Source organism: Ranitomeya variabilis, chromosome 6, assembly GCF_051348905.1.
Source record: "Ranitomeya variabilis isolate aRanVar5 chromosome 6, aRanVar5.hap1, whole genome shotgun sequence".
NCBI classification, from domain to species: Eukaryota; Metazoa; Chordata; class Amphibia; order Anura; family Dendrobatidae; genus Ranitomeya; species Ranitomeya variabilis.
This window is the reverse complement of record NC_135237.1, coordinates 348,703,569-348,731,060: the sequence shown is the minus strand read 5'-3', so window position 1 is coordinate 348,731,060 and position 27,492 is coordinate 348,703,569. Positions and strand designations below refer to the sequence as shown.

The 27,492-nt window shown below is 42.8% G+C and overlaps 1 protein-coding gene and 1 long non-coding RNA gene across 2 annotated transcripts in view; one reads left to right on the top strand and one right to left on the bottom strand.

Annotated features, from left to right (window-relative positions):
- RANBP9 (RAN binding protein 9) overlaps positions 1-27,492 on the top strand; it is an 87,536-nt gene that overhangs the window by 46,602 nt on the left and 13,442 nt on the right. Inside the window, exons 2-6 of the mRNA XM_077269916.1 lie at positions 4,890-5,001; positions 19,188-19,240; positions 19,540-19,707; positions 20,125-20,147; positions 21,247-21,422. Coding sequence (XP_077126031.1) covers positions 4,890-5,001; positions 19,188-19,240; positions 19,540-19,707; positions 20,125-20,147; positions 21,247-21,422 — 532 coding nt within the window. The remainder of the gene's footprint in view (positions 1-4,889; positions 5,002-19,187; positions 19,241-19,539; positions 19,708-20,124; positions 20,148-21,246; positions 21,423-27,492) is intronic.
- LOC143782456 (uncharacterized) lies at positions 2,396-26,491 on the bottom strand. Its single transcript, XR_013216953.1, has 3 exons — positions 26,410-26,491; positions 4,382-4,485; positions 2,396-3,566 (listed from the first exon to the last, which is right to left on the bottom strand). It is a non-coding gene; the product is annotated as an uncharacterized LOC143782456 (long non-coding RNA).

Genomic DNA, 27,492 nt, shown 5'->3' with positions numbered 1-27,492 from the left:
CCTGCATATTTCTAATGCAGTGATGTAATTCAATTTTCATTTTTCATGTTTGCATGCTATGGCGCCACAGTGTGCCGCCTTTTTTGTTTGAGTGTATAGGAGTTGGTGGCTCTAGGACCTGTTCACACTCAGTCTATGTTTGGATGTGACGGTCAGTTTTTTCAAATTTATGAACTCGTAATGACCTGGAGGATCATAATGGCAGGTCAGTTTTAGCATTTGGTGAACATGGTAAGAAAAAAAAATTAAAAAAGTTGTGGAATTGCACTTTCTTTTTTTTTTTTTTGCAATTTCACCGCACTTGGAATTTTTTCCCCATTTTGAATACACTGTATGGTAAAACCAATGGTGTCGTTCAAAAGTACAAGTTGTCCCGCAAAAACAAGCCCACACATGGCCATATTGACGGAAAAATAAAAAAAAGTTATGGATCTGGGAAGAAGGGGAGCAAAAAATGGAAACGCAAAAACGGAGATACCTCAGGTCCTGAAGGGGTTAAATATCAATGGCACATGGAAACCATTTGCTTTTTAGGGTTTCTGCTTTTTGCATTTTCAAAAACGGACATGGTCATCTGAATGTGCCTTTAAAATGAGCAAAGCTGTCTGTATTAATGAGGGGAACCAGGCCACTATTTTAAGAGCTGGGAGTCTGCCGCCTGTCCCCGGATGGCAGATGTCAGGGGAAGGAAGGATCAAGCATGTTGGATTATAACCTCCTTTATTCTCACAGGAGATACGGTAAGATGTCACCAAAGGTCATTGGCAGATTGCGTGTATCTCGATTTATCTTGCCATGTAAACCGGCTGCCGATCACACGATTAATGAGCCAAACACTCGTTCTTCAGGTGATCTTGTGTGCAGCACAAAAGATCGTTGTTCTCGGTGGTGCGTCGTCCTGTGTAAATAGGGCCCATTACAGCCTGTGCGGACTGAGCGATCCATTCTAGATTGTTCTGTGCACATTATTTGCTTCTTTCAGGCTGTGTAAACCGGTTAATAAACGACCACCGATCAGTAAAGGTTTACCGATGAGTGGTTACCTGCCGTTGATCAGCCCATGTAAATGCACTCTAAGGCTTCTTTCACACTTGCGTTGCGATCCTTCGGCAATACAAGTCTATGGGCAAAAAACGCATCCTGCAGGCACATTTGCAGGATGCGTTTTTTTTCCCAAAACGACGCATTGCGACGGAGGCCAAACGACGCAAGTGTGAAAGTAGCCTTAGCGTGTGCTTGTGTAAACAGACTATTAACCCCTTTATGTCATAACTGTACGTCATAGGTCGCCTCCCCCTCTTTGATGAGCCCGCATCTTTTCACACATGCAATCAGCTCTCATATTCCCCTAACAGCTGAGGGTGGAATCGCGATACACCTGCGGATATTAACATGTTAAACGCCGCTGCCAATATCTTAAAGCGGCATTTAACATTGCCGCGCGAAAGCGTGTCACTAACCCCACCCATCGGCGCCCATTTCACATGATGGTAGGGCGCCAGTGGGTTGGCATGACAACCGGGGGTCTGCAGGAGATCCCTGTGTGTGTCATTCCAGATTTGCTATGAACATCGCCCCGTGGCCGACATTCATAGCAGATCAGTGTTTCTGCTACAAATAGAAGGGCTAAAGCCTTCTGTGTGTGGCACAAGTGATCAGATGATCGCAACTTCAACTGCAGCAAATTAAAAAAAAAAAAAAGTAAAAAAAAATAAAAGGTCAAATCATCCTTATTTTGACCCATTCAAAATTAAACAATAAAAAAAAATCAAACCTATTTGGTATCGCTGCGTTCAGGAATGGCTGATCTATCAAAATATAAAAAGAATTTATCCAATCGGTAAACTGCTTAACGAGAAAAAAATCTAAATGTCAGAATTACATTTTTTTGGTCGCCGCAACGTTGCAATAAAATGTAATAACAGGCGATCAAAAGATCGTATGTGCCGTAAAATAGTATCGATAAAAACGTCAGCTCAGCGCACAATAGAGCACTCCTCACCCAGATCCCGAAAAATAGAGACACTATGGGTTTCAGAAAATGACATGATTTTTTTGTTTGCTTGTTTTTTTTACAAACTTTGGATTTTTTTTCTTAACCACCTAAATAAAAAAAAAAGGAACCTAGACATGTTTGGTGTCTAAGAACCTGTAATGACCTGGAGAATCATAATGGCAGGTCAGTTTTAGCATTTACTGAAGAAGATGGTAAAAAAAAAAACCAAGCCGATATCACCATGTACCCCATAATCCAAAAAATGGACTTGTGTGTTACTAGCTGTAGGCTTGATGTGGTGTAAACATATAGGAGTGAGCATTCCCTATCTCTGCGTGTACTGGATTGATGTGATAATTACTAAAAAGAAAAAAAGCTACAGACCATAACAGGGATCTCCCACAAAAATACCAAAGATTTTTATTAGATACACAACAGACAATCACCGATAAAAACTTTTAAAAAGTCATAAACATGACATAGGCTACCCTTCAAATATTGCCTGACTTGTTTGAGGAGGTAAATAAGGTAAGTATACAGTCAATGTTGTTTGACCAAAAGATCTTTCTGGCAAAAGAATCCAGCCCACTAATTGTATTTTGCTAAAATATTACGATTTTTATCATGAGTGGGCACAGAAAGTAAAAGGAAAAACACGGGGCAGCAAGGATGACCTCCATTGAACCCTCAAAGTAAGTCTCTAGACACGTATCACCGGGACAACATATACGTACACTCGCACAACGTTACACATTGACATAAAGTTCAACAATAATCACACATTATTTTGATGATTTTTGAAGTGCCCTATGTGTTAGAGAAATAATCCCAATTAATGTTAAATGTTTGGATTTAATCTACTTTGTGTTTGTGTTCAGAAAGTCAAATTACATAGTTCTCATGGATTGAGCTCAATCCAAAAAAATCAAACTGGAGAGCACATAATCCATAGGTTATTCATATGTAACCAAAATATATATGGACCAATAAAAGTCCAAATAATATTACAAGAGTCCAAAAGATCATATTTAAAGGGCCAAATGAATGCTGCACACGCAATCAAAACTTGTGCAGTAGAGCCAAAGCCCTGCACCCACTAGAGATGCCTCCAATGGCAACTCTCTCAAACATCATAGAGAATTAACGTAATGAGTTGTTAAAATACTTTGTGCTGAGGAAATGTACACATTCCTCAGTCACCACCATCTCCACAGACTCCGAAAACGAAAGGCACGCAATATAAATGTCATTTATATACGGCTTGGGGAGCAGATGTTAAAGAAAATGTTATTTTATTTGATTTAATTAAATTTAGTTGTTTCCATCCCAGCTGCGAACAAGAGCTGGGGAACCCCATTATATATCTCCACAGGCTCACCCATCAACGATATCCGTAAATACACATGCCAAAAATCAGAAAAGGGTGGAGCCAAAAAGATATTCATAACTCCCCGCATGCAGAAATGCGAATGATGTAAATGGCCTCCAATCAACCAGGACTCAAGACAACTTTCAGACAATTTTCAGATCTTGATAATGAGGAAAATGGTTCTATTGGTACACCAAGAACCTATAAAGCAAAGAAAAACATCATTAGGAATATTGCCCTCCTTAAATCACAGTTGTTTATAAAAGCAAAGAGCAAATCCTCGTTGAGTCCCTCTGGTGAAAGGCTCCACAAATTGAATATCAACTTGGACTCTTGTTTAAGTAATTCCAAGGAGATGTTTTCCCCTCTAATATTTGTCTGTGTGGCCTCCAGGCCCATCACCCTAATGCCTGTGCTACAACCATTATGTTCCTGTAGGATATGTTTTGCCACCTGGGTCAAGGTTTTTCCTTTGGCCAAATCTGTTTTAGCTGTATTAATATTAGAGAAGTGCTGTTGGATTCTCTGCCTAAGTTCTTGTGTGGTTTGTCTCACATAGATCTTATGACACTTACAGATCAATCCGTACACCAAGTTTTTTGACCTACAATTGAAAAATGTTTTTGAAAAAACTGTCGAGTCAGAGTAGGGAGAGACACCCCTTCACTACCAATAGTTAGGTGGCAGATATTACATCTGCCACAAGCAAAGGTGCCCCGTAATTGCGTGCCCCTATTCAGATTTTGTGTAGGCCTCTTAAAATGTCTGTGGCAAAAGGAGTCCTTCAAAGATTGGGCCTTCCTAGCAATCAGAGTGGGCTTGGGGACTATATGAGGTACCAATTTCAGTTCATTAGCTAGTATCCCCCAATATTTAGATAAAATGCCCCGAATGTCTTGCCACGGATTGTTATATGATGTTACCAACCCCAAAGGTGTGGAAGCCTTTTTTAGCTGTGGACTTAAAAGCTGTGCACGATCACTGTCCTTAGCTGTTATGAAGGCTTTGGTAATTACCTTCTTTGGATATCCTCTGTTCCTGAAGCGACCCGTCAGGTCCCTTGCTTGTGTCAAAAAGTCTTGTTGATTGGCGCAATTTCTTTACTCGATTGATGTGTGGGCTACAGTGGGGATGAGATGTACATATGATATATTTAGAAGATTACAGTCTATACAGTAACCGCGCACAACATCACCTATGAGATTGGGAAATGGTTAAATGTTTTTCGAATATAAAGAAATCACATGCTTCGGTGACTGTGGGAAAGATCTGCAAACAGATTTGTGGGACCCAGAGCCCTGCTAACCGCAGCGCCTCCTACCTTTCCTGATTAGTAGGCCGACACATGGCTGACGTCACGAGGCCTACTGGCAGTGCCATGGTCCAGCAGCCATGGAATACCGATGTGTGTCTGCACTAGGTCCTGCAAATCGTATTGATCAGCTCTAATGTATTTTCACATAGCAAATAATAAAGTTATTACCGTAATAATAATGATACATTTTGGTTTTTATGTCTGCGCAGGACATGGAAAAACCTCTAGAGATGCTGCATCCGTGCGGGCTACTCATCCTATTCCGGCAGCATGTGGCATATACTATTTTGAAGTGAAGATTATAAGTAAAGGGAGAGATGGGTAAGTAGTATGTACATGTACATTTTCTGCAATTCTCGCTAATACCGGTAGGACCAATATCTGCAGTAGGCCGCTCTGTTCTTCCTTTCGGACAGCCTACTGTTCTACCTTGTGCGTTGAACAGATCTCCTTGCATTGCCCACTGCTTTAGTAGGCTGCGTAGCACATCAGGTGCAATGGCAGATGGCTCACTAACCTTCCTGCAAATTTCTCCAGGCCCCCTCATCCCTTCTTTTTGTCACTTGAGCCACAACTTTTCATCTTGCAGCTACTTGAACATTTCCATGCTATCTGCCCTCATTCTTCATTACGAGTGAATGCATGATGGCGCGCTTGGCTCATAGAGCTGAGGACAGTCAAAAATGGTAAGACCTAAGGCAAGGAGCAAACCGCAAGCAAAAGAACGTGCAAACGATGAGAACACGTTGAGTACAGCTTAGAGGATATCTGGGACTTTAGAAAAAGGCATGTAGTTGCCAACAGTGTTGTACCCGGTGCCAGTCATTGACTGCTCCTGCCAGAGGATCAACTTCTCCTTTGTCAACACAGTAGCAGTTTGTCTTCCTGTTGACAGGGCAGGACTACTGGCGTCATGCTGAATGACAACCGGCTTTCCCCAATTAGCCAGCAGAGAGGCTGCTGTCATTCAGCATGACACCAGTAGTCCCACCCTGTCAACAGGGTCTCTGTCCCGGTATGCTACTAAGGGAATGTGAAGCATAAACCTGTTGACATATATCCTTCAAGTGAGTTTTAACAAGTATAAACGTTTACCGTCTATCAATAGTGCTCAAGATAACTGATGGATTGCTTGGCGTCTGACCTTTTTGACTCCCACCAGTCCTGAGAATGGAGCTCTACAAAGCCCTTTCTGAATGTAATGGAGGTGTGCTCCATTCAGATGGTTTCCTGCAGAGCCCCGTTCTGAGGATCAGTAGGTGCCCAAGTGTTTTGACCATGTGAGAGTAATAAGTTGCTTCGTATCCTGACAATAGGAGTACAGCACCTTTAAGTTTCAGTCCTCATGTGCCCTAATAGTAAATTAATGTGGATAGGAAAAGTTCTGCTGAGAGAACCTTTTTATTAATAATAATAGTTAAGAAAAAAAAGTAATTCTGTATAGCCCCTCACCCTTTTTTCGGTTTACAGTTGAGGATGGGATTGTGTGAGTACCACTGCACCTAATATTTATACTGTCTTTATAAGAAATTCTCCCTCATGTGTTTGAATCATTGTAATTTTGCACATTCCTTTGACAAGCCAGCTTTCATCCCCGTTTTGAGAGTTTTTTTGCTATATGTAATAATACTGGTATCTGATATTGGATATATATCGTAATTGTGTGGTTGCAAAACGTGGTAGAAGTGTGGAGGGTCTGAAAATAGTGGAAGATTGCTTTAAAATAAGTATACAATTAAAAAATAAATGAAAACATAACCTGTATAAGGAGAAAAGATAAAACAAACAAAATAAAGAATATCCTGTATACGACCAGTACACAGTACAGTAGGAAAGTACAGGCATATCATCACTCATGGCTACTGAAAACATAACAAGCTCCCGTGTCTAGGGCCAGTGAAGAACAATAGGATGTGAAGCAAAGCTCCGGCTTTTTCCATATAGAGACATTAAAGGAAAGACGCCCAAATATGAGGTTGAAAAAAAACAAGCCAAGGGTATGTGGCTGAAGAAGCAAAAAAGTAACAGAAGAATGGAAAGGGAAGAGGCACTATTGCGCATTATTCCTTGTATGTATGCATGCATATACAGTCATGGCCGAAAGTGTTGGCACCCTTGAAATTGTTTCAGAAAAATAAGTGGTTCTCCCAGAAAATTATTGCAACTATACATGTTTTGTTATAAACATGTTTATTTCCTTTGTGTATTGGAACAACACAAAAAAAACTGAGGAAAAAAAGGCAAATTGGACGTCATTTCACACAAAACCCCCAAAATGGGTTGGGCAAAATTGTTAGCATCTTCAGCTTAATATTTGGTTGCACAGCCTTTGGAATGTATAACTGCAATCAATCACTTCTTAAAACCATCAAGAAGCTTCTTACACCTCTCTATTGGAATTTTGGATAACTTTTTTGCAAACTGCTCCAGGTCTCTCATAGTTTGAAGGGTGCCTTCTCCCAACAGCAATTTTAAGATCTCTCCACAGGTGTTCAATGGGATTTAGATCCGGACTCTTTGCTGGCCTCTTCAAAACTCTTCAGCGGTTTGTTTCCATCCATTTCTGGGTGCTTCTTGAAGTATGTTTGTTTGGGGTCATTGTTGTGCTGGAAGACCCATGACCTAGGACACAAACCCAGCTTTCTGACACTAAGCTCTACATTGTGACCCAAATTTTTTTGGTAATCTTCTGATTTCAAGATGCCTTGCACAGTCAAGGTACCCAGTGCGAGAGGCAACAAAACAACCCCAAAACGTCTTTTAACCTCCACCATATTTGACTGTGGGTACTGTGTTCTTTTCTTTGTCGTCCTCATTCCATTTCTGGTAAACAGTAGAATGATGTGCTTTACAAAAAAGCTCTATCTAGGTCTCATCTGTCCACAAGACGCTTTCAAAGAAGTGTTTTGGCTTGCGTACATTTTGGCAAACTGCAGTCTCGCATTTTTAGTCGTTGGCAGAGCTAAATTTTGTTTTTCACAATTTTCTGCTTCAATTTTTAAAGTGGCAATTTACATTAACTCTATATTATGAAGAGTTATCAGGTGAATTGTAAAATTTGCAGTCCTTTCTTGCTATGAAAATTAACTTGATCCCAAAAATCCCAGTTTCACTTAGTTTCAGCAGTGTCGCAAAATGACCGGCTTATACAATTTTAGTGATTTTCTCATTCACTTAGGAGAAAGTATTCACAAGGACAAGAAAGCGTATATCATTTGGTAATGCTAATTTGAATTAAAAGAGCAGAATGGTTGTTTTAAGCAGGGCTGAGCTTGCTCATGAATGGCAGCAGGCAGATGTCAGTGCAAGTGCATGCTCAGTGAAATGAAGGCTTTTGGTGGCTGTCCTGGTCACAGGAAGAACAGCAAAGAAACCACTTCTCTCCAAGAAAAATATCAAGGACTGACTAACATTCTGCAGAATGTACAGGAATTCCACTGCAGATTACTGGAAAAAGCTTTTTTTCTCTGATGAAGCCTCCTACTGTTTGGGACATCTGGAAGAATGATTGTCTGCAGAACAAAAAGAGACCACTACCATGAGTCCTTTTGTCATGTCAACAGTAAAGCGTCCTGAGATCATTCAAGGGGGTGCACTCACAATTGTGCCTAAGAACATCATCGTGAATAAACAATGGCATCTAAGCATCCCCCAAGAGCAACTTCTTCCAACAATCCAGGCGTAATTTGGAGATGACAAATGCTTTTTCCAAAATGATAGAGCACCATGCAAAAGAGAACTAAGTGGCTCAATGAGCTAAACATTGACAATTTGGGGCCATCAACAGGAAACTCCCCAGATCTCAATCCTATTGCAAACCTTTGGTCAATCCTCAAAAAACTGGGGACAAACAAAAACAAAGAGTGTGATAAGCTCCAAGCACTGACTGGGTAAGAATGGGTTTTCATCAACCAGAGTGCATCAAACTTCATGGAAACCAACATGTGTGTCAGTCTCAAAACGTAAGTTTCAGGGAAAATTCCTGCAAATTAAGAATACCTTAAAAAATGTGTTAGTTTATTTTTGTCAAAAAACAAAATGTAAGGTGAGTCAACAAAAAGAGAGATCTACCTCTAATCAATTTTTTGTGTGACCGCCCTTTGCCTTTAAAATAGCATCAATACATTCAATCTAATTACACATGCACACAGTTTTCAAAGGAACTCATCAGGGATGTTATTCCATTACGTTTTGGGGAACTAACCACAGATCTGTGGATTTAGGCTTGTGCAAATCCTTCTGTCTCTTCGTGTAATCCCACACATACTCAATGTTGAGATGAGAGCTCTGTGTGGGTTATATTATCAATTTCAGGACTTGTTCTTTATGCTGAATATTGTTCTTAAAGATATTGGCTGTATGATTGGGATTGTTGTCTCGATGGTTCTAAATTTATTCGGCAATCAGACCCCTCTCTGATGGTATTGCCTGATAGATGAGTATCTGCTTGTATTTCTTAGCATTAAGGACACCATTCATCTTGATCAAATCGCCATCTTTTTTTTGTTCTAATGCATCCCAACATTTGCAAGGAGCAGACCTTCATTATTGTACTGCTTACCAGCCCTTCAACTAACAATCTGCCTTCTGTTACAGCCAACTATTTAAGGCTTAGTCTCCTCAATGCAGAGAACTTGCTGTTATTTTTCTGTACCCCAGTTCCTATGCTTTTGTGCATAGTTGAGTCAGTTGCCTTGTTTCTTTGTTGAAAAGGTATGTTTTTTGGGCTGCAATACTTCCATGGAGACTACTTCTGGACAGACTTCTCAGAACAGCAGATTGGTGTAGCTGGATCTTGCCAGTTCTGAGCTGATGGCCCTGTTGGACATCTCCCGATTTCGATGGTAAGCATGTGTCTTTCATCTGCTACACATAGTTTACTTGGCTGACCACTGGGCCTGCAGTCTTCCACATTGCCCATTTCATGGTGTCCTCAATGCTCAGAAATACAGACAAATACTGATTCATCTTGTAATACCATCAGTGCGTCGTCTGGCTCCAAATTTATTCTGTAGCAGGACAACAACTCTAAACATACAACTAATGTTATTAAGACCTATTTTCAGCATAAAGAAGAGCAAGGAGTTCTGGAAGCATTGAGATTGTCATACAGAGCCCTGATCTCAACCTCATCAAGCCTCTGGGATTACATCAAGAGGCAGAAGGATTTGAACAAGCCTACATCCTCAGTAGATCTGTGGTTAGTTTTCTAAAATGTTTGGAGCAACCTCCCTCCCGAGTTGCTTCAAAAACTGTTTGCAAGTGTACTGATAACATTTGATGCTGTTTTGAAACCAAAGTGTATTCACATCAAATATGGATTTTTTTTTTATTGATTAAGAAAAACTATTAACATGTTTGTTTATTGTGATGACACAGCATTTAATCTTAATTATGCCAGACGTATATCTTTAGTAGGTCAATAAACATTACTGTTCATATTAATCTGAATGTTGACTCGTGAATTGTTGAATGACTGCTATTTACCTCTTTATCAGCTCCTATTGTTTGTCTGCTATCTATGGAGTACAGGGATGCAGGGTCATTGTACAATTTTTGTTTGCTAATTTGTTAATTACACATTGTATAAGTCCTTGTAGCTTGTTGACCAACAAAACCGTGAAAGACAAACTATGCAGATTGCTTAAATACTCAAACAATGAGCGTTAATCTCATCCCATCTTCCCCCTGATCTGTGGTTTATGGCCTGAACCACATATGTGGGTATACAAAGGGATCTCTATCTTTCTGCAAACAGACTCTACAGAACAACAGCTAGGCACCATGGCTCCATCAAAAGGAATACAGTTTTGACATTCCACAGGATGTCATCTTAAGGGACCATGGCCTTGGCTGGGAGAGTACAGATCTGCTCCATTGACCATTACTAAACCCATGAATACGTTAGGGAAAGCAAGGTTGGAACCCTCCGGTCACTTGGCTCCATGGAGACGTTCGGAGAAATCAGGTTGGGACCCTCCATTCACCTGGCCATGTGCCTTATTGGGACTGTCAGCTTCCTAAGCTTGTCATTACCCCCTCTCTGTAGGAGCCCCCCAAAAGTGGGGTGCCACTAGTTGGGATAGTCTGCCTGGAAGCCTCAAAGTCGCAGCAGCTCTAATCCCGGTGAGTCAGTGGAAGGGTGAGAATCTAATTTTTCACCATCTTTGGTATTTTGCTGGGACTTTTCTATGTGTTATTGTCTGTTGGTGGTTCAATAAAGGATTGCCACACTGTTTTACCCTCACACTGTGTAGTATTCTGCCCACGGGCAAGGAGTGCGGGCGTTTAGTGGGATGAGCCCTGATCTATGAGGTCTTTTAAAAAGATAACCAGGCCAGCGGATGAGGGCACCCACTGACCCTTGTGTCTCAACATATATATTTTTTAAGCATTCTTACTTTGCAGCATTATTTGCACACCTGCCTAAAACATTACCGCATGTTTATATAACCTTTAGTCCTATGAGTAAAGTCACCCTAACTCTCAAGGGTATCACTTCCTAAAGATAAAGCTAAACAACATAATAACACAAGTATATATTTATACCCAGGTATATAGGAAGTGTCTCAATGTTTAGATTAAAAAAAATATTATTTTTTTTATTGATCTAAACAGTAAAACAAGTTAAAACTCAAGAAAGATATTGGATTAAGAAAAGAGGGACTAAGACTTGAATAATTAATTCGCATGTCAGGAAGAATTATCACCAAATTAGTAGAATGAACAAGCTGATGCCAACAATAGATGAAACCTCAGTAGGCCATTTCATTGAAATGCATGGGTTGGATACACCGTATAAAGTGCTAAGTGCAGACCGTTCGTCCTAAAAATGTACAGACGTTATCTACACATATGCTGACCAAAGTACAGTTATATGGTCTTACACACAGACATGAAATGCTCGGTCCTATACAGAGATTTTAACTTGTTTTACTGTCTATATCAATAAAAAATTATTTTTTAATCTAAACTTTGAGTCCCTTCCTACATGCCTGAGTTATGATATTGTATAACATTACTGTGTGTGTATAATTTTGACCTTTGTCTAAATATTGTTGAAAAAGCCAGAAGAAATCCTTCTTGTATGGTTCTATAGGGTAGTCTTCTATCTGCAGGCGATGTGCTGGATGCCTATCGCTGGAAGGCAGGAGCAGAATTGCACGGTCACCCTGATAATATGACCTTGCTGCACTCCTCCAGATAAGTCTACTACACAGCGTTCCCATTCTCTGTAAATGTCTAGTTCTACATCTATGAATTGATTCAGATTACAATTAGGGAGCAGTGAGAATGTGTTAAAGTAGGAATACACACACCACCAAATGTTACTAGTCTGAACATAATTCAGAATTAATATCTGTGGTCTTTTGTTCATAATTAGGGCTGTTCTAAAAAATGTCTCCGAACTTTAGCCACTGTATAGTAGGTATAGGACTGCTGAGGCAGTGGTGACATGGGGTATACAGGATGTCCCTGCTGAAGCTGCGAGGACTTGGGATGCCGTACTGCAATGGTGGAGATCAAACGGGAGTATTTCATCAGTATTGGTGGATGTAGGTTGTTCTTAAAATAATGTTGGAAACCCCTTTAATGCTAACCATCCCTGGCTCAAGAGTCCGTGATTATTAAGGAGATTATTCCAATGCATCTAAAATAAAACTAAGGACTGAAACTGCAGTGCAAGGATCCGCCATGACTGACCATCTCCTACCTTTCTGTGTATAGAGGACCTATATGTGTCCATGTGTAGTCGGATCTGCGGTCACCGGCCACTCCACTCTCTGTCCCCACTTCTGGATGTAGATATGACAGATGGAGCAGAGTAACCCATGACTTCACACTCTCGTTATAACTGAAGGTGTGCATGGGAGCCGATGGGACATCCCTAAGATTTATTGAAGGTTGCACACATGAGAAGTCTCCAAAATGTCACCTTCTAACCTCATCAGCCAACATTATTCTGTTCCTCAAAGTTAGTGAGTTATTCTCATCTCCAAGATCCTATGTCCGTATAAAGTAGGTGTAATATTAATAACAGCAAATCCCTCCAATTAGAAATGTAGTATAGTTTTTCTGATTAGCTATGACTCTATCCTCATGTACAGGCATTGCATAACCTTAGGTATCCATGGTTACAACCACTAGGAACTAGCTGTCACTATATCAGGAGTCGCAACCATGGATACCTAAGGTCCTGCAGTTCCTGCACATGAGACATAGCACATCAGAAAAACTATACTACATTTCTAATTAGAGGGATTTGATGAGAATATTATTATTACACCTACTACATATTGGAATAGGATCTTGGAGATGGGAACACCCCTTTAAGCGTAGTTAGTATTTCCAAAGTCGTGCTGCCGTCACACCACTTTGCTGACATTATGCGGCATCTACTTCCTTTATGTATCATGTCTTTAACCCCTTTCTGCCAGCTGACGGAATAGTAAGTCAGCTGGCAGATCCCCTGCTTTGAGGTGGGCTCCGGCGGTGAGCCCACCTTAAAGCCGCGACATGTCAGCTGTTTTGTACAGCTGACATGTGCGCGCAATGAGCGCGAGCGGAATCGCGATCCGCCCGCGCCCATTAACTAGTTAAATGCCGCCGTCAAGCGCTGACAGCTGCATGTAACTAGCGCTCCCGGCCGCGCGGCCGGAAGTGCTCGCACTGCTGACCCCCGTCACATGATCGGGGGTCAGCGGTGCATTGCCATAACAACCAGAGGTCTCCTTGAGACCTCTATGGTTGTTGATGGCCGATTGCTTTGAGCGCCACCCTGTGGACGGCGCTCAAAGTACACCTGCTTTTCTGCTACATAGAGGTGATCTGTATTTCACCTCTATGTAGCAGAGCCGATCGAGTTGTGCATGCTTCTAGCCTCCTATGGAGGCTATTGAAGCATGCCAAAATTAAGAAAAAAAAGTGTTTAAAAATATTAAAAAAATAAAAAATATATAAAAGTTCAAATCACCCCCCTTTCGCCCCAATCAAAATAAAACAATAAAATAAAAAACAAACCTACACATATTTGGTATTGCCGCGTTCAGAATCGCCCGATCTATCAATAAAAACAAAGGATTAACCTGACCGCTAAATGGCGTAGCGAGAAAAAAAATCAAAACGCCAAAATTACGTTTTTTTGGTTGCCGCGACATTGCATTAAAATGCAATAACGGGCGATCAAAAGAACGTATCTGCACCAAAATGGTATCAATAAAAACGCCAGCTTGGCACGCAAAAAATAAGCCCTCACCCGACCCCAGATCATGAAAATTGGAGACGCTACGGGTATCGGAAAATCGCCCAATTTTTTTTTATTTATTTTTTTTTAGCAAACTTTGGAATTTTTTTTCACCACTTAGATAAAAAATAACCCAGTCATGTTAGGTGTCTATGAACTCGTAATGACCAGGAGAATCATAATGGCAGGTTAGTTTTAGCATTTGGTGAACCTAGCAAAAAAGCCAAACAAAAAACAAGTGTGAGATTGCACTTTTTTTGCAATTTCATCACACTTGGAATTTTTTTCCCGTTTTCTGTTACATGGCATGGTAAAACCAATGGTATCATTCAAAAGTACATCTCGTCCCGCAAAAAATAAGCCCTCACATGGCCATATTGACGGAAAAATAAAAAAGTTATGGCTCTGGGAAGGAAGGGAGCGAAAAACGAAAACGAAAAAACGGAAAAAGCTCCGGGGGTGAAGGGGTTAAAGGGGTTATCGATATAGAGAAACATAATGTTTTAATGCAGTTATGGGCATAAAATAAAAATGGTAGCATGCTCGCCTTCCAGTGCTCGCGTACATCTAGTGTTGGCCACTGTGGAAGCCATGTTGGCTTTGTTCAAAATTCAGAACACATTTTATAGAAAAAGCGGTTGACGGTCTCTTTTAGTCACCTGACTTCTACTGCCAATCACAGTCTGCAGCGGTCCTGTGACCTCCGAACATAACAGGCATTGCTCCCGGAGATGGCAGAGACCTATGGAGCAGCCTGCGGTGGATCCAAGGAGGCGCAGGAAAGGCAAGTATACCACCATTTTTTATTTTCAGTCCATCCATGCTCTTGTTTTTATTTTCTTGTATTAGACAATTCCTTTAACCCCTTCCCGACCTGTGACACAGCGTATGCGTCATGAAAGTCGGTGCCAATCCGACCTGTGACGCATATGCTGTGTCACAGAATGATCGCGTCCCTGCAGGCCAGGTGAAAGGGTTAATTCCAATTTCACCCGATCTGCAGGGACAGGGGGAGTGGTACTTCAGCCCAGGGGGGTGGCTTCACACCCCCGTGGCTACGATCGCTCTGATTGGCTGTTGAAAGTGAAACAGCCAATCAGCGATTTGTAATATTTCACCTATAAAAATGGTGAAATATTACAATCCAGCCATGGCCGATGCTGTAATAGCATCTGCCATGGCTGGAGACCCCGATCTGCCCCTCCTCACTGCCACCGATCGCCTCCCCAGTCGTCCTTTCTGCTCCGTCCTCCTGTCCGCTTCCCCGTCCTCCTGTCCGCTCCCCCGTGCTCCGATCCCCCCCCCCCCCCCGTGTTCCGATCCCACCCCCCATACTTACCGAGCTCCGATGTCCCTCCCGGTGTCCGTCCGTCTTCTCCATGGGCGCCGCCATCTTGGAAAATGGCGGGCGCATGCGTAGTGCGCCCGCCGAATCGGCCGGCAGATTCGTTCCCTGTACATTTTGGTCGCTGTGATAGGTTCTATCACAGCGATCAAAATAAAAAAATAGTAAATAAACCCCCCCTTTATCACCCCCATAGATAGGGACAATAATAAAATACAGAAAATATAATTATTTTTGTTTTTCCATTAGGGTTAGGGGTAGGGTTAGGGTTGCACTTAGGGTTAGGGTTGCACTTAGGGTTAGGGTTGCACTTAGGGTTAGGGTTGCACTTAGGGTTAGGGTTGCACTTAGGGTTAGGGTTGCACTTAGGGTTAGGGTTGCACTTAGGGTTAGGGTTGCACTTTGGGTTAGGGTTGCACTTAGGGTTAGGGTTGCACTTAGGGTTAGGGTTGCACTTAGGGATAGGGTTGCACTTAGGGATAGGGTTGCACTTAGGGTTGCACTTGGTTTTGCACTTAGGGTTAGGGTTGCACTTAGGGATAGGGTTGCACTTAGGGTTGCACTTAGGGTTGCACTTAGGGTTGCACTTGGGGTTGCACTTGGGGTTGCACTTGGTTTTGCACTTAGGGATAGGGTTGCACTTAGGGCTAGGGTTGCACTTAGGGTTGCACTTAGGGTTAGGGTTGCACTTAGGGTTAGGGTTCCACTTAGGGCTAGGGTTGCACTTAGGGCTAGGGTTAGAATTAGGGTTAGGGTTAGAATTAGGGTTAGAATTAGGGTTGCAATTAGGGTTAGGGTTACAATTAGGGTTAGAATTAGGGCTAGGGTTGGAATTAGGGTTAGAATTAGGCTATGTGCACACGGTGCGGATTTGGCTGCGGATCCGCAGCGGATTGATCGCTGCGGATTTGTAGCAGTTTTCCATCACGTTTACAGTACCACGTAAACCTATGCGAAAACCAAATCCACTGTGCCCATGGTGTGGAAAATACAGCACGGAAACGCTGCGTTGTATTTTCCGCAGCATGTCAATTCTTTGTGTGGATTCCGCAGCGTTTTACACCTGCTCCATAATAGGAATCCGCAGGTGAAATCCACACAAAAAACACTGGAAATCCGCGGTAAATCCACAGGTAAAGCGCAGTGCGTTTTACCTGAAGATTTTTCAAAATCGGTGCGGAAAAATCCACACACAAATCCGCAACGTGAGCACATAGCCTTAGGGTCAGGGTTCGAATTAGAGTTAGGGTTGGAATTAGGGTTAAGACTAGGGTTAGGGGTGTGTTGGGGTTAGGATTGTGGTTAGGGTTGGGATTAGGGTTTGGGGTGTGTTGGGGTTAGTGTTGGAGTTAGAATTGAGGGGTTTCCACTGTTTAGGCACATCAGGGGGTCTCCAAACGCGACATGGCGCCACCATTGATTCCAGCCAATCTTGCGTTGAAAAAGTCAAATAGTGCTCTCTCCCTTCCGAGCCCCGGCATGTGCCCAAACAGTGGTTTACCCCCACATATGGGGTATTAGCGTACTCAGGAGAAACTGTACAACAGCTCTTGTGGTCAAATTTCTCCTGTTACCCTTGGGAAAATAAAAAATTCAGGGCTAAAAATTTTTTTTTGAGAAAAGAAAACGTATTTATTATTTTCATGGCTCTGCGTTATAAACTTCTGTGAAGCATTTAGGGGTTCAAAGTGCTCACCACACATCTAGATAAGTTCCTTTGGGGGTCTAGTTTCCAAAATGGGGTCACTTGTGGGGAGTTTCTACTGTTTAGGCACATCAGGGGCTCTGCAAACGCATCATGACGCCTGCAGAGTATTCCATCGAAGTCTGCATTTCAAAACGTCACTACTTCCCTTCCGAACCCCGACGTGTGCTCAAACAGTGGTTTACCCCTACATATGGGGTATCAGCGTACTCAGGAGAAACTGGACAACAACTTTTGGGGTCAAATTTCTCCTGTTACCCTTGGGAAAATAAAAAATTGCGGGCTAAAAAATCATTTTTGAGAAAAGAAAAATTATTTTTTATTTTCACGGCATGGCTCTGCGTTATAAACTTCTGTGAAGCATTTGGGGGTTCAAAGTGCTCACCACACATCTAGATTAGTTTCTTGGGAGGTCTAGTTTCCAAAATGGGGTCATTTATGGGGGAGCTCCAATGTTTAGGCACACAGGGGCTCTCCAAACGCGAAATGGTGTCCGCTAATGATTGGAGCTAATTTTCCATTCAAAAAGCCAAATGGCGTGACTTCCCTTCCGATCCCTGCCGTGCGCCAAAACAGTGGTTTACCCCCACATATAGGGTATCAGCGTACTCAGGACAAACTGGACAACAACATTTGGGGTCCAATTTGTCCTGTTACCCTTGGGAAAATAAAAAATTCTGGGCTGAAAATCATTTTTGAGGAAAGAAAAATTATTTTTTATTTTCACGGCTCTGCGTTATAAACTTCTGTGAAGCACTTGTTGGTTTAAAGTGCTCACTATGCATCTAGATTAGTTCCTTGGGAGGTCTAGTTTCCAAAATGGGGTCACTTGTGGGGGAGCTCCAATGTTTAGGCACACGGGCTCTCCAAACGCGACATGGTGTCCGCTAACGATTGGAGCTAATTTTCCATTCAAAAAGTCAAATGGCGCTCCTTCCCTTCCGAGCCTTACCATGTGCCCAAACAGTGGTTTACCCCCACATATGAGGTATCGGTGTACTCAGGAGAAATTGCCCAACAAATTTTAGGATCCATTTTATCCTGTTGCCCATGTGGAAATTAAAAAATTGAGGCTAAAAGAATTTTTTGGGGAAAAAAAAGTACTTTTTCATTTTTACGGATCAATTTGTGAAGCATCTGCGGGTTTAAAGTGCTCACTATGCATCTAGATAAGTTCCTTGGGGCGTCTAGTTTCCAAAATGGGGTCACTTGTGGGGGAGCTCCAATGTTTAGGCACACGGGGGCTCTCCAAACGCGACATGGTGTCCGCTAAAGATTGGAGCCAATTTTTCATTCAAAAAGTCAAATGGCGCTCCTTCCCTTCCGAGCCCTGCCGTGCGCCCAAACATATGAGGTATCAGCGTACTCAGAACAAATTATGCAATAACTTTCGGGGTCCAGTTTCTCCTTTTACACTTGGGAAAATAAGAAAATTGTTGCTAAAAGATCATTTTTGTGACTAAAAAGTTAAATGTTCATTTTTTCCTTCCGTGTTGCTTCTGCTGCTGTGAAACACCCTGAAGGGTTAATAAACTTCTTGAATGTGGTTTTGAGCACCTTGAGGGGTGCAGTTTTTAGAATGGTGTCACTTTTGGGTATTTTCAGCCATATAGATCCCTCAAACTGACTTCAAATGTGAGGTGGCCCCTAAAAAAAAATGGTTTTGTAAATTTTGTTGTAAAAATGAGAAATCACTGGTCAAATTTTAACCCTTATAACTTCCTAGCAAAAAAAATTTTGTTTCCAAAATTGTGCTGATGTAAAGGAGACGTGGGAAATGTTATTTATTAACTATTTTGTGTCACATAACTCTGGTTTAACAGAATAAAAATTAAAAATGTGAAAATTGCAAAATTTTCAAAATTTTCGCCAAATTTCCGTTTTTTTTTTCACAAATGAAACGCAGAAATTATCGACCTAAATTTACCACTGACATGAAGCCCAATATGTCACGAAAAAACTATCTCAGAATCGCTAGGATCCGTTGAAGCGTTCCTGAGTTATTACCTCATAAAGGGACTCTGGTCAGAATTGCAAAAAATGGCGAGGTCATTAAGGTCAAAATAGGCTGGGTCATGAAGGGGTTAAAGGAAATCTATACCGTTGGCCGCTGTGAGGGTTTTGAAAGACTGGTCCTCATTATTTAATGGCGTGGAATATTTTACTAATTTTCCAAAATGAATTTTGATTTCTATTCAATTCTTCCATTACAGCTATATGGGCATTGGGCTATCCACACAGGGCGTCAATCTGAACAGACTCCCAGGTACGTGCTGGACAAGTATAATATGTAGAGGAATAGAGATTCTGAATTTATAGATTTACTTGTACACTTCTCCCCTCCATAGGAGCATTGCCATCTTTCACGTACGCTGTTCTGTAGGATCCACTACTATATTAATGACGTACAGAGTATATAGATCCGACTGATCGGATAGGCATCATCCACTACTTGTTGTTGTTGTTCTTCCAATAAATCATTACTGATATTGGGAAATGTTCATTTAACCTGTGTAGTAATATTTTTTTTTCTTTCTTTTTGCTTCTCACTTTGGCACCAAAAAGGTTGGGATAAGCATTCCTATGGATATCATGGAGATGACGGACATTCATTTTGCTCTTCTGGAACTGGCCAACCTTATGGGCCGACCTTTACCACTGGCGATGTCATTGGATGCTGTGTTAACCTAATTGATAATACATGCTTCTATACTAAAAATGGCCACAGCCTAGGTAAATAAGCAGACGTTCCTGTGCTACCTGCTGGGGGATTTCTCTATGTATATAGCCTTGCGGAGTCTTCTGAATGGAGGCCATTCAGTGATTGCTAATGGCAGTCTTCGAGGAAGAATACTCTCATTATTCCAACATCCAATCACTTATTCTTTGAATGCAAAGATGTGTGCATTCAGCAGACATTTCTACACTCCCGAGGAACTGCTTCGGCCATTGGTCACTTAGAGGGTGGTGGTATTTATATTTTGGAGGAGGCACAAAATTATATATATACCTCCTCCAAAATATAAATCCCACCACCCTCTCAACTTTTTATGTGTAAGTCATTGTTGCTGTGGTTCTAATATGTCTTCTAAAAGAACATTTTCTTACTAATCTAATGTAATTTTACTTCTTCTTTTTCCTCCTTAACAGGAATTGCGTTCACAGATCTTCCGGTAAGTCTTATCCTCGTTAAGGTCTTTTATGGTGAAGATGAGCGGATAGTACTCATGGGTTTTGCTTTGTTAGAAAGTATCTTTGTACTTTATTTGTGTAGTAGTTTTATTCCTTTTGAGCAAATCTCTAGTGCTGCAGAATATGTTGGCGCCATGTAATTACCTGGTGAAAATAGTATAAGTATCTCTGTTTACCAAAATGGCTTACAGTTTCTATAAATGCACATTGTCTGGGACAGTCCTGACAGGTTAAGGAATTTCGCATAGAATTGCAAAAAAACAGACCATGTCGCCAAACTATGAGCCATCAAATAAGAGTCAGACATTCGGCAGGAGCCGTAATAATGTGGCGCTACATAGAGTACCATAGCTACGTCACAGCCGTTTTATAAAGCTGTCCCATGATCTTTTCAGCACACAGATTCCCTAATATTTCAGATCTTTCCTAACAAAGCTATTGCTATCTTCTCCTTTATCCTGGCCAAGAAAAAGCCTGTGTAACATGAACACTGGCCTTGTGCTTGGGAGAAAGGTGTAGTGTCTGGAAAAATTTGAGTCTTGTGCTGTTAAAAAAATACAGGCCGGTAGGGAGCTTTCCGGAGTGCAGCCATTTCACGTTCAAAAACTGCTACAGATCTACAGTACATCGTAAACCCGTGGACGCATTTTTGAACGCAAAACGACTGCCGATTGGCTGCACTCTGCAAAGCTCCCAACCTGCCTGTATTTTTTAACGGTACATAGTCAAGACTCAAATTTCTCTCCAGATGGTGAGTGCTGCTACATCTTTCTCACAATGACTATTCATCTTTCCATTTTATGGACATATTAGTTGAGGACCACTTCTGGTTTCCTGGTTTGTGGCCGTTTTCCAGCATTGCTCTCCACACCATTGGTTGAAGATAGTGCCGATTCTTCCTTAACATTTTACTTTAGGCCTTGTGTTTGTTGGCAAAACCAAGTATTAACAGTTAATTGATGTCTTATTACCATTGTAGCCAATGCCATATTAACTTCCCACTTTGACTCTTTCATTGTACACAATTGGTACAACGAAATATGGTTCCCAGATCTAATAGAATTTTGTCTTTGTGTTCAGCCCAACTTGTACCCAACAGTTGGACTTCAGACTCCAGGAGAAGTGGTGGATGCAAATTTTGGACAGAGTCCTTTTGTTTTTGACATAGAAGACTACATTCGAGAGTGGAGAACTAAAATCCAGGCACAGATTGAGCGGTTCCCTGTTGCTGGAGACTGGCAGTCTATAATACAGAGGTAAGGAGACTTTTAGGACTTTTTGTATTTGCACTCCTTAGTGAATTTCTTTTTGGGTGCAAGACTAGAGGTTAAAATCAGTTGATGTACTGCTCACACCAACATACACTGTAGCCATAAAAGTAGTATTTTTCTAAGGATATGTGGTCTGTCTTGTCTAACATCCTATATACTGCGGAAAATGAGCTCCGTTGAGAGAGCCCAAAGAATCCACGTTGACTCAGAAATGGAGTATCTTTGCACTCATGAGCTCCAGGCCGCTGCCCCTCTTGTTGATTGTCAGCTTTGTGTCTGTTCACGGTGTAGGGAGAAAGCTCTCAATGAATGGAGGGGTGGAAAGCATAGCTGGAGCTCATGAATACCTAGGACTGCATAGCCTTAGCAGGAGCTCTTCACTGAGAGGACTAGCAGATCTGCAGCAGCTCACAGTGATTTATCCAACCTACTGCAAGGAGCCAGTAACAGACAAACGACTGGAATCCGGATTCATTGCCCCTACTGCAGTCAGATCGGCCAAAGATGGTGATACATTCCCCGATGACTTGCACATTTCTGTTTACATGTGAATATTGACATGAGCGTGTGCGCATGTTTCTCTCCTATTGCTTATGTAGAAGCTTATGAGCGCTAAGACGAATCACTCTTTAAAGGGATATTCCCACAATCTCATTCATCACCATTGACCAATTATTATTATTCATTATAATAGCGCCATTTATTCCATGGCACTTTACATGTGAGGAGGGGTATACATAATAAAAACAAGTACAATAATCTTGAGCAATACAAGTCACAACTGGGTACAGGAGGAGAGAGGACCCTGCCCGCAAGGGCTCACAATCTACAAGGGATGGGTGAGGATACAATAGGTTAGGATAGAGCTGGTCGTGCAGTGGTTTGGTCGGTGGTTACTGCAGGTTGTAGGCTTGTCGGAAGAGGTGGGTCTTCAGGCTCTTTTTGAATGTTTCGATGGTAGGTGAGAGTCTGATATGTTGTGGTAGAGAGTTCCAGAGTAGGGGTGATGCGTGAGAGAAATCTTGTATGCGATTGTGGGAAGAGGAGATAAGAGGGGAGTAGAGAAGGAGATTTTCTGAGGATCGGAGGTGCGTGCAGGAAAGTACCGGGAGACGAGGTCACAGATGTATGGAGGAGACAGGTTGTGGATGGCTTTGTATGTCATGGTTAGGCTTTTGTACTGAAGTCTCTGGGTAATGGGGAGCCAGTGAAGGGGAGGGGACAGAGGGGAGAGGCTGGGGAATAGCGGGGGGACAGGTGGATTAGTCGGGCAGCTGAGCTTAGAATAGATTGGAGGAGTGCGAGAGGAGTGCGAGAGTGTTAGGCTATGTGCACACGCTGCAGATTTTGCTGCGGATCAGCAGCGTTTCCGCAGCTGCAGGTCCGCAGCGGTTTCCCATGCGTTTACAGTACAATGTAAACCTATGGGAAACGCAATCCGCAGTGCACATGTTGTGAAAAAAAACGCGCGGAAATGCAGCGGTTTACATTCCGCAGCATGTCAATTCTTTGTGCAGAATCCGCAGCAGTTTTACACCTGCTCCATAATACAAAACCGCAGGTGTAAAACCGCAGTGGAATGCGCATAAAAAACGCAATAAATCCGCAGGAAAAACACAGTTTTTGCCCTGCGGATTTATCAAATCCGCTACGGAAAAATCCGCAGAGGATCATTCTACGTGTGCACATACCCTGAGAGAGGAGGCCACAGAGCAAGAGGTTACAGTAGTCGAGGCGGGAGATGATGAGGGCATGGACTAGGGTTTTTGCAGATTCTTGGTTTAGAAATGTACGGATCCGTGAAATATTTTTGAGTTGAAGGCGGCAGGAAGTGAAAAGGGCTTGGATATGCGGTTTGAAGGAGAGATCAGTGTCAAGGATTACCCCAAGACAGCGAGCTTGTGGGACTGGGGAGAGTGGGCATCTGTTTACTGTAATGGATAGGTTCGTTGGGGGGGGTCGCGTGAGATGGGGGAAAGACGATGAATTCTCTTTTGTCAATGTTAAGTTTTAGAAATCTAGTGGAGAAGAAGGATGAAATAGCGGACAGACATTGAGGGATTCTGGTTAGTAGGGTGGTGATATCTGGTCCAGAGATGTAGATCTGTGTATCGTCAGCATAGAGATGATACTGAAAACCGTGAGATTCTATGAGCTGCCCCAGGCCAAAAGTGTAAATGAAGAAGAGGAGGGGCCCTAGAACTGAGCCTTGCGGGACCCCAACAGATAGGTGGCGAGGTGAGGAGGTGGTGTGTAAGTGGGAAACGCTGAATGTCTGGTCAGTTAGGTATGACGAGATCCAGGATAGGGCCAAGTCTGTGATGCCAAGGGATAAGAGGGTCCGCAGCAACAGGGAATGGTCCACTGTGTCAAAGGCAGAGGACAGGTCCAGGAGGAGGAGGATAAAGTAGTGTCGCTTGCTCTTGGCGGTTAATAGGTCATTGGTGACCTTAGTTAGGGCAGTTTCAGTGGAGTGGTGTGACCGGAAGCCTGATTGTAAGCGGTTGAAGAGGGAGCAGGAAGATAGATGGGAGGACAGTTCAAGATGGACGTGTTGTTCCAGTAGTTTTGAGGCATAGGGGAGAAGTGACATAGGGCGATAGCTCGATACAGAGGATGGATCAAGAAAGGGCTTTTTGAGGATAGGTGTGATTGAGGCATGTTTAAAAGGTAGAAAGTAGGTAACTAGCACACTCCAGTAAATTGTGATGCAAAACGGGGGATTTACTTACATACAGTAGTCACAAACGTTTCGGTCTATACTTGACCTTCATCAGTGTGCTAATGGACGTAAAACTTTTACTAGCGGTGGACACCGCGTAAACGTCCATTTTTTCTTCCTCCTGCAAGTTGACTTACTTGCCGCCCAATCTGGCATTTCTTGTCCATTTTGTTCCAAGTGGATGCAAATCAAAGTAATTATCACCGGGGCCATATCAAGTGTACCATTATATTTAGCACACTGATGAAGGTCAAGTATAGACCGAAACGTTTGTGACTACTTGTGACTACTGTATGTAAATAAATCCCCCGTTTTGCATCACAATTTACTAGAGTGTGCTAGTTACCTACTTTCTATATATTAAGGTTTGGGAACCTGTAACTGTGCACCTCCCCTCACAGGCTGTGCTGAACATTTCTATACCACAGTATGAGGCATGTTTAAAGCTTGAGGGGAAAACACCAGTTGTTAGTGATAGGTTGAAGAGATGGGTTAGGGTTGGGATGAAGACTGGCGAGGTTTGGGATGAAGTGGGATGGGATTGGGTCAAGTGCACAGGTGGTGAGATGCAATCTTGAGAGTAGAGTGGAGAGTTGATCTTCTGTAATGGTGGTGAAGTTGGTTTTGGAGGTGGAGGGCTGGGTAGTTGGGAGGAAGGGCTCTGGGGGTTGTCGACTAAAACTGTCTCTGATGATCTCAATCTTCTGCTTGAAAAACGAGGCAAAGTCTTCAGCTGAGATGAGTGGGGAGGGAGGAGTTGCAGAGGGACGGAGGAGAGAGTTGAAGGTGTTGAATAACTGTTTAGGGTTGTGAGACAGGGAGGATATGAGAGATGAGAAGTAGGTTTGTTTTGCTGTGGCGAGTGTGGTCTTGAAAGTAGTGAGGGACTGTTTGAATGCGATGAAGTGCTCGTTGGAGTGGGATCTTTTCCATCTCCACTCAGCAGCCCTGGAAGCTCGCCTCAGTTCTTTGGTCAGGCTGGTGTGCCAGGGCTGTCTGTTGATTTTGCGAGCTTTGGTATGTATGAGAGGGGCAAGAGATTCCAAAGCTACAGCTATTGTGGTGTTATATAGAGCGGCAACGTCATCTGCATTGTGTAGGGAACGTATGTCTGTGAGAGGGAGAAGGGATTCAGAGAGTGAGTGTAGATCAAGGTGTTTAAGATTTCTGCGAGGGTGTGCAAGTTTGTGGGGTGTGGATTGTAGACAAGGAGTGGAGAGGGAAGAGAATGTGAGCAGATTGTGGTCAGAAAGAGGAAGAGGTGAGTTAGAGAGGTTAGATAGGGAGCAGAGGCAGGTGAAGAATGAGGTCCAGTGTGTGACCATCTTTGTTAGTGGCTGCAGAAGACCATTGAGTGAGGCCGAAGGAGGAAGTGAGAGATAGAAGTTTAGTGGCAGCTGAGAGGGAAGTGTCAATGGGGATGTTGAAGTCGCCCATGATCATAGTGGGGATGTCCGCAGATAGGAAATAAAGTAGCCAGGTGGTGAAGTGGTCAAAGAAGGTGGTGGCTGGCCCTGGGGGGCGGTAAATGACAGCCAGTAGGAGGTTGGAGGGGGAGTATATGCACACAGAGTGCACCTCAAAGGAAGGGAGGGTAACAGAGGGTGGAAGTCGGATTGGGGTGAAGGAGCAGTTATCTGACAGGAGAAAACCAACTCCACCGCCATGCTTGCTGCTGGGGCGGAGTGTGTGAGAAAGGTGGAAGCCACCATACGAAAGTGCTGCAGGAGATGCTGTGTCAGAAGGGGTGAGCCAGGTTTCGGTGATGGCGAGGAAGGAAAGTTTGTTAGTAATAAAAAGATCATGGATGTAGGAAAGTTTGTTGCAGACAGAACGAGCGTTCCATAGAGCTCCTGTTAGTGGGACTGGGGAAGTGGGGGCCGGGCAAATGGGTATAAGGTTAGAGGGGTTACGGAAATTTGTGATAGAGCGTGGTCAGGAGGAAGAACTGACTGTGGGGATGTGGTGAGGAGGACCAGGATTTGGAGAGATATCACCAGCAGTGTGAAGGAGCAGAGAAAGTGTTAGCAGGTGGGAGCAGGAGAGGGCATGAGGTTTCTGTCTGTGTTTGGAGACAGAGGATTGTATGTTGAGGAACAGTTCTGAGGAGGAGGTGAGATGGATGGGGAGGATTGAGGAAGAGATGAACATTTCCTTACTAGGTGTAGGGATTAGGGGAGTTAGCAGAAAGTGAAGGATTATAGGAGTGAAAAGAAACAGAAATATTGCTTATAGTGACTGGCCAGTTACCTTCAGTTCCCTTCTGGTCCAATTCTGGTTTTAATTCTACATAATCTTCACACTAGGACACACTTCTAGGAATCACACTGCAGGCTAAAGTCACTGCAGACTTGAGCTGTGCAGTATATGTACAACTAAGTGCATTCAGGTGTGAAGCAGAGAGGAGTGGTCTCTGCTCATCTTGGTCAGAGAATTAAGAGTGGACCAGATGCATACAATCAAGCGAGAGTAAACAAGGTCATAAATAACACTTGGGGTAAGCTGGGGTTAGGCTTCTTTCACACTTCCATGGGTACTCGGCCGTCACCAGGCGTCGACACGACATTCCAACGGAAGCTTATGAAATTTTGAGTGACGTGAGCAGCGGACGCAGTGTTTCAACGCGTCCGCTGCTCATTGTAAAGTCCCAGTGAGGAGGGGTGGAGTTCCGGCCGGGCATGAGCATTAAAAAATGCAGGAGAGGACATACGAAAAAAACGTTCCCTTGAATGTTTTTTCACAATGAAGGCCCGCCAAATACCGACGCATCCAGTGCACGACGTATGGAACGTGTGTCCATACATCACGATGCGTCGATAATACAAGTCTACGTGAAAAAAATGCATCCTGTGGGCAACTTTGCAGGATGTGTTTTTTTCACAAAACAACGCATTGTGACAAGATAAACGGAAATGTGAAAGTAGCCTTAGCTGAAAGGCATACTATGTGAGTGCTAGGAGCAGAGGAAAGTCTGTGTGGAAAGTTGGATGATGTATTATATGCACTTCATAGACAGACAAGGCAGTAGAGCAGGCTGGACTTCAATGAAACCAATGAACGCGAATACTGTACCCTGCTGGTCTGTTCCTGCCATGCCCTCATCTACCTCTTCCAGTGGTTCATCTGCTAACAGACCGAGCAAGTGTAATTCTCTTCTGCCATCTCTCTTGCTGTCCCCACTGCACAATGGTGGAGCATGCACTAAGCTGACACAGAAAAATGTCTTTGCACACGGCCTTAAGACCTCTCCCGCTCCATTATTACATAATTCACTACACTAGTTGAGAATCTGGTCATTGCATTCATTGCCCTTTATTGTTATTAGTATTGCTT